This window comes from Pelodiscus sinensis, chromosome 17, assembly GCF_049634645.1.
Source record: "Pelodiscus sinensis isolate JC-2024 chromosome 17, ASM4963464v1, whole genome shotgun sequence".
Taxonomy (NCBI): domain Eukaryota; kingdom Metazoa; phylum Chordata; order Testudines; family Trionychidae; genus Pelodiscus; species Pelodiscus sinensis.
In genome coordinates this window covers 37584295-37597305 of record NC_134727.1, presented here as the reverse complement: position 1 = coordinate 37597305, position 13011 = coordinate 37584295, and the positions used below count along the sequence as shown (strand labels likewise).

The following is a 13011-nucleotide window of genomic DNA, read 5'->3' as shown; positions in this document are numbered from 1 at the left end:
AAAAATCTGAAGAGGTGATCTTGGCCTTCCGATCTGAAATTACAGATGTTTGCAAACACCCTTCTGCGCAATGGCGAATCCTTGTTTTCTCTAGCACTTACAGCCGAGCAGTGATCTGGAAGCGGTCTCAACTTTTATTAAATTTTGATGCTGCGATGGCTCCGAACAAAGCCGCCTACGGCAGCATCGCATGTGTCACCCTGCTGCTCTGCTGTCTCTTCTGGTTCCCTGCAGAATAACAGGCGAAATTCAAGGGGAGCTTCATTCCTGAAGTTACTCCACTAATTTTAGTGGCGTTTCTCAGCATGGCTCCTGTCCTTCTTTTCATACAACTCTGTGGGATTGGTTCAAATTACTTGACTGGTCAGCTCATCCTACTGACTACAAAAGCTAGCTCTAGTGGGACGCTTTATATGCAAATTTAAAACTCCTGAGTGTGGGAAGCAGAGCTTTCTTGGCGACTAGTCCATAGATCTGGAAGAGAAGCTTCCATACCTACAGAGCAAAATGCAAACCCGCTTCCTTTTCTTTGTTTTCAGTAACCATCTAACAATATACTTTAAAAACGGATAAACGATCATAATCTAGCTTCTTCTGGCGGAAGGAAGTGAGAGGCGAATTTTAATGTGTGCACTTTATAAATGCAGGATGGTGTGAATGTTAAGGTTGTGAAATGGTAAACTGGTAATCATACCAGTCAGTACAAAGCTTACCGGTATGCTAACTGGTTTAAACAGCCTTTGCTGGTGAACTCCAGCTGTGCCACATGGGAGCAACCTCGGCTGTGGAGGGGTTGGTGAGCCAGGTGGTGGGACCCAATACTGCAGCAGGGCCAGGTGGTGGGCCAGGCAACAGGCCCTAAGCTAAATGGTTAACCTGTTAAGTGCTAGCATTTAATCAGTTAACCATTTGAACAGCCCTAGTGTATGTGTTGAGGGGGTTGTCATATGCACCGGCTGAGCATTCCCATTAAGACATTGTGTGTTCGTGTTTTTTCTTATTTCTCATGTTCTTTCCTGTACATACTTACTGGGGATGGTGGCGTCCGGTATGGGCTTGAAACACAAGCACTTGGCCCATATGTCTTCCTCTGGTATAAATCCTGTTGAAACCATAAAATTAACCAACAGTAGCTAGACAAATAAAGTTTTCTTTACCTGCATTCTCTCGATTTGCAAATCTGCTCTCTAGGGGAAGAGTGTTATTAGTGGAGGTTTGGATGCCTTGGAATTCATTGGGAAGAAGACAATGGATGTGATAGCTGAAGGGGACCCTGGATTCAAGAAAACAAAGGGTTTCATGAGCAGGAATTCCACACTATCACAGGTATTTGTTCCTCTCAAACCCCTATAGGGCGACTCTCATCAGTTTCTCTCATTTTTTTTCTTCCCTATGCTTTTCTTCCAAGAAACCTTCAGTAGGAGCATCAAGTGAATGCTTCCTACATTGTTCTCTGGGGCCTTTGTCTGCCTAATCCAGGCTCGGTTATTCTCTGTGTGCTGGTTTGACGCCTCTGCTTTTCCTTTTCAGGTCCTGCGAGAGGCAAAGGAGAAAGAAGAGCAGCGGACAGCTACCGAGGTTACCATGGCTACTGAGAAGAAAGCCCATTATGGGTTACTCTTTGATGAGTTTCAGGGTCTTTCACATCTGGAAGCTTTGGAGATGCTTTCCAGAGAGAGTGATTCAAAGGTAATGGCTTTGAGCAGTTTTCTATTTCTTGTGTGCAGCTGAGGAGGAAAGAGATGATATCTGGGCACTAAAACCTGTTGAAACAACATTCTTATGGTTGCAATGTCAAGCTTTCAAACCTTAGGACATGCCAGAATTAAGGTTGCCGGTGCAACCTAACTTGTCCCCCTTGTGTGGGTACACATTATGATATTGTCTGATTGCATGCGTAGATGTAATTAACTCCTCAGATCCATCTCCTCTCCCTCTCCCCCCATCTCCTAGGCTCAATGGGCTTGCCCAGCCAGTACCATTTTCAGCACCCTTCAAATTCCTTTCTCCAAACTGCTCTGTCTCCCCTTACACCGAGAGCACAGAGGAGAGAGGCTTCCTCCTTTCAGTACACATGCCCAGGTCCAGCCCAGCCTTGCAATTGCAAGGCAAGTCCTGCTTAGCCGTGGGGCTACATCATGCTTCGGGAGACATAATCTTCAGCTAGAACTGAGCTGCTAATATCCAAGAAGTCTCCAGTGAGCATTTACAAACTGCAGTAACAGCCAAAGGCTTATAATTGTCCAAATTGGGGTGGATTTTCACAGGGGGTGGGGCCAGGGTTACACTCTGAATACTCCTGCCCCTGGCCAAATTTCAAGTCTCTGCTCTATATAGAATTGATGTGCTAGAGCATTTAAAAAAAAAAAAGAGTCACCAGAAATTAGTGAACGTGGGCTGCATGTATTTTTCCCTAGAATGGCTGATCCTTTCTAGCTGAAATCTTCCCAGAAAATTCTTTTTGAGGCACATACGTTGGCATGGAAAACTTGAGGCCAAGTGGCGAAGCAGCTGAAAACAGGGCCTCCTTTCGGGGGAGCCTTGGGCAATCTGTATAATAGTGCCACTGGCCTGTTACTGCATAAATAAGTCTGAGGCCTGGTGCCTGTGGGCCGAGCAGAAAGTATGGGCGGGAAATGGGAAATAGGAAGTAAGCACAAAAGCACATACAGGCCAAATTCTAACCATATTGTACCAAAGTGTGTTGTTTTCTTTACATATGAATTTTCCCCAGCTGTCATTTTTCCTCTGGCCAGCAAGCCGACTCTGCTTCATTCGCAGCAAATGCCTGTGCTCAAGTGGTTAGCAGTAGGCACAGCTCTTGATGTTCACTTCCACGCCAATTCCGTAAACCTGACGCTTGATTGGCTAGTGGGTCACATGATCACTTGCCTGCATGCGCAGTTCTGTTCTTCCTTGCTCTCCCCACATAGGACTAGGGTAATATTTTCAACCTTGGTGATCCTATCAGGTTAACACACATTGTATTCTAGCTATTCAGTTTTTGACACTATCAACTGAAACATGAAATATCAGGAAGTAAAGAATCAATTTTCTCCTTAGTGGGGCCTGGCTGAGAATTTTCTGTCCTGAGGGGACAGCTACCTTTGGTATCAGTATATCATGAATCCTGCTGCACTGTACCCTTTCCATCTTGTTTCTTGTTCCTTTTTGCATGTATGACACTTTTTAATGGTTGTCTCACTCTTAACTAGGTGAAGTCGGTTATAAACGCTCTCTCCGGAGAAGAGTTAGAGGTGTTAAAAGGGGAGCTGGAGCAGCTCAAAGAAGCATTTTCACTAGCTGAATTTTATGATGATGAAGAGGAAGAAAAGAAGGGTAATTAAGAGGCTCGGTGTTTACAGGCGGGGAAGCTGTTTTTTAAATACCAATTTAGGGATATAATAGTGTCGTTGATTAACTGGTAAGCAAAAGCTTGTAAGTTAATGCTATAGATGCCATGCATTTCCCCCGCTCCCATCAGTACACTTTTTAGCAGGCTGGCCCACAGCACAGCTCAGTCCTGGCTTGCGCCGTGTCTGGAACCTCCCCCTGCTGTGGCTCTGCATTTAAAGTGTGTTAGGAGCTGGGTGGACTGGCAGACCAGTTCAGTCCTGACTTGCACCGAGTCTGGGAGCTCGGATTCCTCCCTGGGGCTGTGCCAGAGGTAGCAGCGCGGGGTGACAGGCAGCCAGTCTGCAAAGGGAGCTGGTTTTTAAACTGGCTCCCCTCGTGGACCAGCTCCCACCTGGAGCCCCATGCTGCTGCCTCTGATCTAGAGGCAGCAGCGCAGAGTGGCAAGGGGTTCCTTGAGAGTGGGGCTGGATTGCACTGGCTGCTGGCCCCGCCCCCGGGGACTATAGAATAGTCAATTAACCGATAAGTTAACATTCATGAAGTTAATCGACTATTCAATTAACTGATATTTAATATCCATATTTCAATGTTAAAGCAGGGAGCCTTTCGTGGCTATGTGCGAAAAACTTTGGCTCAGTTATTATTCAGCTGGTCCCTTGATCCTCAAACTGTCAGTAGTTGAGAGGCAGTGCCCTTAATCTCGCAGAGGATGGGGAGAACTCCTATTCAGGGACCCATTGAGTGTGCAAGAGTGGAACTGATTAGTACCCTGGGCATAAGAAAAGATGCCCCTTTAATGCAGGATCTTCTGAAAGAGAAGAGCAATGAATGGAGGGACTGCGAGGGGAAGTGAAGGGAGAGACTAGGAAATCCTGAGTAACTTCTTCCCAACGCCCTCCTTTCCCGGAGCTAAGGGAAACCTCTAGGAAACTTCTCTGACTTTGAACAAGGACCTTTCTTTAAAGATGGTTTCTACTAGTGTCAGGCACAATTTGGAGGGACACCGTAAAACTCTGAAACCACTTGCACAGCAGGGAGCCTCCAGCTGTTGACGCTCATGCTAATTTGAACACCAGTGACTTTCTTGTTCCAAATTTACCCGAATGGCCGAGCAGAGAGGGCAGGTGTGCTCTCGCTTGTCTTCAGATCTGGGCCCTCGAGAGTCGTCTTTGTCATTTTGATCTTTGTACCAGATGGCTCCAGCAGCTTTTGGAGTGTTTTGTCCACATCTGGCCCTGCATACTTAACAGGAAAGCCATTGGGTTTAAAAGGCCTTAACGCTTCTCTAAGGTGCTGTGAAAGCAAATGTCTTCTGAAATGCAGGAGTTGTGTTGTCTGTGGCTGGATGCTAGCTGTCAACATGGAATTATCTTGGCCAAAGGCTAGTCAGTCCTATAAACATAGCAGTAGGTTCTCAAAAGCAAATAACGTCTAATACATTGCATGCAGAACAAGTTTGAGGGGTTAGACGCCTTTGTTGACTATGTGATTTAAAAATGAATTATAAGCAGCCATTGGCTGTCAGCAGTCGCTGCCCCCTTGAAGCACGTGTGTGGAAACAAGTTGTATGGTTGATCTACACTGTATGTTTCCTGATTATTGTGTATTTGGGTAGTAAAGACTCAAACTTTGCGGCAGCGAGTCTTGCAAACGGGCTTTGTTTCCTTCAGGAGATGAAGATTTCACAAAGGAAATAACTTCACTGTTCTCCGAGCTGCACGTCTCCACAAAGCCGGACAAACTAGCCACGGTGAGTTAGCTTTATGGCCTCTGATGGGTCCTGAACTCCTGCTGAAAGTGTTAAAAGTCTGAAGCATGCTTCTCCCTTCTCCTCCCCCGTTTTCCCCTCCCTGTGGATTACAAAGCAATAAGGAGCATTTAACTAATGGAGTGCTTGATAAGATGAATTTTCTTGGTCTCATAAGAACAGTCACCTGGGTCAGGCCGATGGCCCATCTCGTCCGGTCTTCGGACAGTGGCCAGTGAACAAAACTTGTAATCATCAAATGATCCGTCTCCTGTTGCCCATTCCCAAGCTTTAGCTTTAAAACCATCTCCTAGCTTTAAAAATGTACCGTCCTAGGATGATTATATCTGTTACACTGCCCTATTCTAGGAGCAAGGGCTGTCTTTATATAAATAAAATATATACAAACATTACCACTGTACTGTTCTCAAGTAGTTCTCAGTGCTGGAATTATCAAGTATCTTCCATAAGCTTCACACCCAGGTTTATTGCTGATCTGTTTCATGATCCCAGAACCCAGTGTCCAAACTCCTCATTAGGCAACTTCCTTCATTAATAAATGTAGAGGAAATGTCTCCTTTTCTTACCCTCTTGCAATACCATTGTGATCCACTGAGTGGCACTAACATCTACTGGAAGCACTAAAGAACCCCACAGTCATGCTGGTAAGGCAGTATGTTCACGGTACAGCTCATAAGAAAGAAAAACAAAGTGCCAACATATGTATGCAGTAGCCAGGGTACGTATATTTCACTCAACTCAAAGTTCAGCAGGTAATTGGCTTGCTTGCCCAATTTCTTTCTACCAGTGCAGGGGTAGTAACTCTTTCTTACAAAGAGATCCAGTCTTCCACCTTCTGCAGAGCGCAGGAGGGTCTCATTCCAGTCATTAAGTGCCTTTCTGATGTGTCCATGCCTCTGTTACCCAGGCAAGGAAATCTGCCTATGAATGGATTGAAAAACTCAACAGCAGAGCTCCAAGAGAGGAGGAAAAGAGTGAAGAAAACCCACCGTTGGATTCCGGGGATGCTGAGCAGGACGTTAAAATATCAGTAGAGGTAACTGGGCAAAGGAAAGAGAGAACATTAATCTACTTGGGGAGAGGCTGGTGCATTATCCTATATTGAACTCTAGTTGCTGATGGGTTTCAACCTACAGTTACAAAAGCGGCAAGGAGTCCTATGGCACCCTATAGACTAACCGACGTGTTGGAGCATAAAATGCATGCATCTGACGAAGTGGGTCTTTGCCCACGAAAGCTTATGCTCCAACACGTCGGTTAGTCTATAAGGTGCCACAGGACTCCTCGCCGCTTTTGCAGATTCAGACTAACACGGCTACCTCTCTGAAACTCAACCTACAGTTACAGGCTTTCCATTAACTCCTAGATATTGGGGGGAGGGGAGAAAGCAGAGTGGAGAGGGTTTTATTTTAAAAGAATAGAACACCTATTGAAATGAGCACTCTACCTCCTGCAGGATATTCATGCGTTTGCCATTAGAAGTCTGGCTGAACTGACCGCCTACGCCATTGAAATGTTCCACAAAACTGCAGCCTTGGTCCTCCATGGTCAGCAGCAAGAGGTGTCAGCCCCTGGCCGAGCCAAAGCCCTTTCCCAGTAAGTCCTTTTAATTCCTCTGCTACCTGGCTAGGTTTGCATGCTACTGTTGGGGTAGGCAGGACTGCGAGGCTTTTCTCCTCAGTTCTCAGCCAGCCGTTTGTGTCTGATTGCATTTATGTCAGAAATTGCTCCGGGCAGTCTTGCCTTCACGCAACAGAACTTGCCTGTCTTTCATGCATCCAGACACTTCTCAACGTCAACACATGGAGAAAGGAAAATGTTATCCGACAGCTACTGTGCACCTCCGAAAAGGGAATTGTGCCTGACACCCGTGCTAGTCTAGTAAACAGGCATTTTAAAAGAAAAACATGGTTTAAAATAGCGTAAAGAGAGCCCTCCTCTTAGGTAAAATGATTATTTAGAACTGTTTTGCTAACCTGTTGGCACATTAAATGCCTAATATTAAAATCACCCGAAGCAGGCTTATTTCACCAATAGTGCTTAAGACAAGCAGCGACTTGTTTTATTACGAGACGATTGGTGTGCATATAAAATAACTATTTATCTCTTACAAGCAGGAAGTATCGTCTTGTTTGTAACTAAAACAAGCAAGTTAGTAGCACTGCTTTTGGAGCAGGCATTCCTGTTCTCTGAAATCTGCTTCCAGCTGTCAGCTTTGTTCTCTTTTCCGATATAACTTGGAACGTCTCCTGCTTCTCACACTGTGACCCTGAAGCATTTATATAAATCTTTGTTTTCAAAGAAAAAATGTACCTATGAAAGCGGGGGATGTGTGTTAGTGTTGATAATAGCGAAGTAAAAGAGAACTTTTTTTTGTGAAGTGCTTTACTGCATCATTTTTCCTGTTTCCTTTCCCAGAATGACTATTGTGCTGTGTAAGGAATTGTCTTGTCTAGCTAAGGAGTTCACTACGTGCTTAACGACGGCTGGGGTAAGACCTACTTCCAATGAGATCGGTTGGTCCCACTTAACCTCATGCTGCACTCAGACCATCCTGTAGTGTCCTTGAAATGCATCTTGTGCCCTTTTGTCCAGCCACACAGCTTCTCATGGGGTCTCCTCTGTGTTGTCAAAGTGCACGGGTGTGTAATCAGCGACCTTCACTGCACCCTAGTTCCTAGCAACCTTCAGATGGGTCACAGTGTCAGGCTGGAAAGCGAGTAGCGAGAAAAAGGGGCAGTTGCTGTGTGGCCCAGCGATTCAGAAGAGCCTGAGCTTCTGGCCAACACCCCTACCTCAGGAATAGCAGTGGCCAGAGCCCCGGGCCCTTTAAATCGCTGCTGGAGTGGCATGCTCTGGGTGGCTCTGAGGGCTGGCTAAGGGGGAGGAGCCATGGGGGTGGTGAGGGCTGGCTGTCCTCAGCCCCGCCCCTTCTGCCCAAGGCCCCGCCCCTTCCAGGAGCCTGGAGCTGACCCCTCCGCCCACCTAGCCGAGAAGCCCAGCAAGTCTGTCGGCTCCCCGCCCGCCCCCCCTCCCCATGTCCATCTCTCAGGGTTAACTTCATGATGTTCACTGCAGAGACTTAGGGCTGTCTCGGAGAGGAACCCGCTGCTTGCCTACATACTGCCCTTTGCACAGGCAGTGCTTCTGCACAAGACCCCTTCTTCCTCTAGACCCTGCCATTGTCTTAGACCTAGCTCACGCCAGCCGGCTGTTGATTTTGCGGTAAAGTCATATGAGCTTGCTTTAATGCTGGAAGCTCTCCCCACTTCTGCTGGAAGGTGGGTACCCGTGAGTGTACAGAACCTGTTTTGGTCTATGCTGGGAGGTGTGCAAGTCCATGTTTTCATCCCATGGCCCCTACCCCCAGCTGGTGTAAATCAGTACAGCAAGAGGGCTGTGCCGTTTTCTAATACGACTGAGGGTCTGGCCCTGTGCTTTGCTTCAAGGAAACGCAATCAGATTGTCAAGCAGCATGATCTCTCTCTCTCTCTCCTCTTTTCAGGTCAAAGAGAAGGCTGATGTGCTTAACCCCTTAATCACCGGAGTGTTTTTGGAGGTCAGTTACATGACACTTATGACTACAAATCCAAACTACTGGTGGAATGTGGACATGCCTGTCAATCCCCACTTCATTATCCCCCCTCTGGTCCAATTTTCTAAACCACCAGGACTCTGTTTCCTCAACTTGTAATTTACAAGGCTTAATAGACAGCGGAGGGCACATTGCTACTATCTTCTGGGCCAGATGGGCGAGGTATTCAGTAAAGTATAAATCGATCCCTTCTGAAGCATGTAGAGAAAATGCAGCAGAGGGGATGTCCTTGTGTAAAAGGTCTGCCTCTCCTGTCAGCTAATTGGCTCTTCTCCTTCGAACAGCTCCCGACTGTCGGCTGTTCCATGCAAGACGTTCTGCAGATTGAGACAAAACAAATTAGCGTTTCTTTCTAACCATTGTAATTTGATAAGAGTTGCAGTGTTCATCAAGCCAGCAAAACTTGATTTCTGTGGATTTCCCCCTGCCCCCCGACATGTTTTCCTCTAGGTAAATAAACAGTAACAATGCCTCAGCTAGACGCAAGGTAGAATTACAGACGACCAACAAACAAACAAATGTGCAAAAATATTCTACCCTGTCCTTACTTGTTAACCATGGTCTGCTAATGAGACTGTCTTGAAAATTTTCATAAGAATCTGTGACGCGGTTGGGGAAGATCACGCCTAGTGCAGGGCGGGTGAGCCTGTCTCCCTTCTGGCGTGCCCGTATCATTCTCTCCAACCTGTGTCTGTAGGTCCACCCCACGGGTCTGCGGCTGGGTGGCCTGCTCACCAAAGTCAGCAAATCTACCCTGATCCATAGGGCAGTGTGACCCACTGGCCCAAGTCAGTAACTCGCCCCTATTCACTGGGCAGTGTGGCCCACGGGCCTGAGTCAATAAGTTCACCCCAGCTCACAGGGTTATGTAGCACCTTGGTAAGGGACAGGTGATAGGGGAGGGGTTTACATTCCCTAGAAAGGGGCCCGGCCCCCCCCCTCTCCACTGGACCCCAACCCAGAGGCCTATTAGTGGTTGTAGCTCCAACCACTGAGTCAGTGGGGAAAAGCCCCTACCACACATGCTGACACCTGGCATTGGCTCACTCACCAGTTAGCTGTTGCCTTCCCTTGGGCTACGTCCTCCTGCAGCCACCTCACTCAGGTGCAGATCTCTGTCTTCCCCTCCCTGATCTGGGGTTTGTCTGCCCTGGGTTGCCTCCAGGCCCTTTGAAACCTCTGGCCGTCAGCCTGGGTTTGCACTGTGGCTTGCCTGGAGCAAGCATGGCACATCCTCTCCCTCCAGCCATCAGCCCCAACTGAGCTGAGCGGCTCTCTTTTATATCTGTGCAGCTGGAGCATGCCCAGTAAGACAGAAGGGGTGGGGCTCTCTTAGCCCTCAGAACAAGGTTAACCCTCTCCTGCCCAGTGCAGGGCAAATGCACCCCATCACAGGATCATATTGTGTTTAAATTCTTTTGAGCGAGAACTCCTTCCTAATTGATGTGAAAAATCCACATCCATTGTGTGGCTGGGGAAGGGGCTGCATCTTTCCGATCACATGTGGGGTGAAATGTTGCAGCAGAAATTTCAAACTTCCCCATGGAAAGTCTAGCTCTGAATAGCCATTCTCCATTTATCTCGAGGAGATAAGTGGGGGTCTTACACTTGAAAGCAAAGGATTTTATTAGAAGTAGAAACTGCTGGTGTCTGTTTCTGCAGCTCGCTTTTCCCTCAGGATCTGAAGATGTCCACATGTCCAGAGGTATCACCTGAATGCACCTCAGATTTCAGGCTGGGAGGTGGGGGAGTCCCTTGGAACCACTAGAGCTGTGCAGACCTGCCTATAGGAAACGCATCCTGTGTTTTATTAGAAACTCAGCCAGAGTGCATTGAAAGCCTGTTAAGCTGCAAACTGGACCACAGCTGACTTGTGTGATTTGCCGTGGAACTTTGTTTCACTGGATGGTTGATAACTTAGAGAGCGTCCAACCTGAGATGCTGTGTGAAGCCCTGCAGTGCAAAATGTTAGACTTTGCCACAGCTGTAGTGGTTACCTAAAAACTGCTGTGTAGGAACCTAAAAACTGCTGTGTTCCTACCATGGACAAGCCAGGCCCTTCAGTGTGTGGCAATCCGTACGCTTCGCTACTGAACTGAGTCCCAAGTGAGTAACTTCTGATTGAGAGAGTTGGGAAGCCGTGTTCTCTGTTGGTGCATTCTTCCTTTCTGCAGCAGGGTTTCTTATGGCTTCCCCTGGTACAGCTGGTATTGAGTATTCTCAGAGACAGGATACGTACCAGATGGGTTAGTTCTGAAATGGCCTGGCCAGTCTTACAAGTCAATTGGCCACCTTTTGCCCAGTAGGATAAACTGGAGTTTAGTAGACAAAACTGAAAGCAAGCGCTGCTTCTGAGACTAGTATCCTGATACTGCATTTGTGTATTATGATCAGTAACCATCTAGTATACACCTGTCACACAGTAAGGAAGACTGGTAGCGTGAATGTCTCCCGTGTAATTTTGTTTTGTTTTGTAGGCTTCGAACAGCGCGTCATATATCCAAGATGCTTTTCAACTACTCCTGCCGGTGCTACAGATCTCTCTTATCCAGGCTCGAACTGAATTATCACAGCAGTAACTGAATCCCGCTAATCGAGCAGAAACCAGATCTGCCCGCTCAGTCGTTCTCTTGCCTGGGAATGGGGTTGGGACAGAAAATAAACAAAGCTTTGGTCACTGTCACTACACGGTTGGGATGATAAAATACTGACTGGCCAGGTCTTAGCTGTACAATTTGTCAAAAGACGTGAGGATGCTGTTCTCGTAGTCTGGGCAATCTGTCAGGTTAAAAGTGCAGGTGGTTTCTTAGGGTATGTCTGCATTTAAACCGCTACAGCAGTGTATCTCCAGCTTTGTAATACATGAGCATAGCTACTTCCTACGCTGATAGTAGGGCTTTTCCCATCAGTCTCCTCCCCAAGAGGCACTAGCTAGGTCGATGAAGAATTCTTCCATCAACCTAGCTACGTTTCTAGGGGTGTGAAAAATCCACACTCCCAAGAGCCATAGCTGTGCTGATGTAAATTCCCAGTAGAGACCAACCCTTAGTTTGGCTGACTAACCAGTCACTTTTCTCTCTACTCTGAGTATGTTAATGAGCTCTTTCAGGAAGGGCTATTTTGAAGAAAAGTGAAGCTAAATCACTCCAGAGGAAAGATTAGGGTAGCTGCTTAAGGGATAACTCCAGGAGAGTTTGAATTTCGAGACACATGCTTATATTCCTGCTAAGTGTGTGCTGGATATGGGATACAACAAGGATCAGGGTCTCAAGAATGATTTTGGCTTTGAAAAAACAGAATCTAAGGCCTTGAAGCTCTGTATATATAAAAGCAGCTGGTTGGTGAAGGGTGCTAATCTCTTACTTACACCTCCTGTGCCTTGTACTGAGTGCTTGGATGGGACCTGGAAATATTGTCTAAGACTATCTTGCAAGATGTTTGCTTGGGGAAAAGAGTTGCAGAAAGGGGGTTACAGGTAGGCCTATGAGTGAGAAGAGAGCTGTAACGGAGCTGGTTTGTCCAGAAAAACAGGGTGCATGGCCCTGTAGAAATACGTGAAAAGCAATCAGATGGGATGGGTTCCTTTTCAAATGATTAAGTGAGCAGAGCATTTCGTGTTCCCTGTCAGTGCAACGCGACACGTTTGTCACTGTGTGTGTGAATTGTCATTTGTCACGTACCACTGAAGGGCTTGCTCAGGCAATTGTGTAAAATGACACACTGCCCTGTTTCCTGTCACAGTCAGAGGCTATTAGACCACGCCAGAGAAAACAGTTTGGCATTGGCCCTGGGACGCCTTGTCTGCCCCAGTAGTGGCTATTCTACACAAAGTGTCGTTTTTGTTGTGCTTTCATAGACCTTTCTTATTCTGTTAGTTTTTTGCACTCCTTGCTGGATGGAAACTGCCTCTTCTGCACCAAGCGGGAAAGAGAGAGGTGGCTTAAATGGAATAAGAAAGGAGGCTAAGGAGAGGAGATTGTCAGACCTGCCTTCCTCAACGTTGGCTTCTCACGAACGATGCATCTCTAGTCCCAGCCGTAGATTTCTCCAGGTTTTAGCAGGTCTTGCAAATCTCTGCTTGTGGGGTTTGTGCTTCCCTGGTCTCTGTTCCTCTGATGGTTGGAGATGGTTGGTTGGTGTGTTAACTCTGGAATCAGCCGTTTGCTACGAGCTTCTCCTATTTTGTATAGTTGGACAAGCCCTTGCTTCAGCTTTGATTGAACGATCAAATCTGAGGATGGATTGACTTGTCTAATAATAAAGCCCTCTATAGAATAAGTGTTCAATCTTT

The 13011-nt window shown here is 46.8% G+C and overlaps 1 protein-coding gene across 1 annotated transcript in view; it reads left to right on the top strand.

Moving 5' to 3' along the window:
* The window catches only part of FAM114A2 (family with sequence similarity 114 member A2), a 20422-nt gene extending 7411 nt beyond the window's left edge, over positions 1-13011 (top strand). Inside the window, exons 6-14 of the mRNA XM_075900590.1 lie at positions 1192-1326; positions 1531-1689; positions 3216-3339; positions 5028-5107; positions 6033-6161; positions 6582-6721; positions 7544-7616; positions 8631-8684; positions 11198-13011. Of these exons, the coding sequence (XP_075756705.1) occupies positions 1192-1326; positions 1531-1689; positions 3216-3339; positions 5028-5107; positions 6033-6161; positions 6582-6721; positions 7544-7616; positions 8631-8684; positions 11198-11299 (996 nt within the window). The 3' untranslated portion in view covers positions 11300-13011. The remainder of the gene's footprint in view (positions 1-1191; positions 1327-1530; positions 1690-3215; positions 3340-5027; positions 5108-6032; positions 6162-6581; positions 6722-7543; positions 7617-8630; positions 8685-11197) is intronic.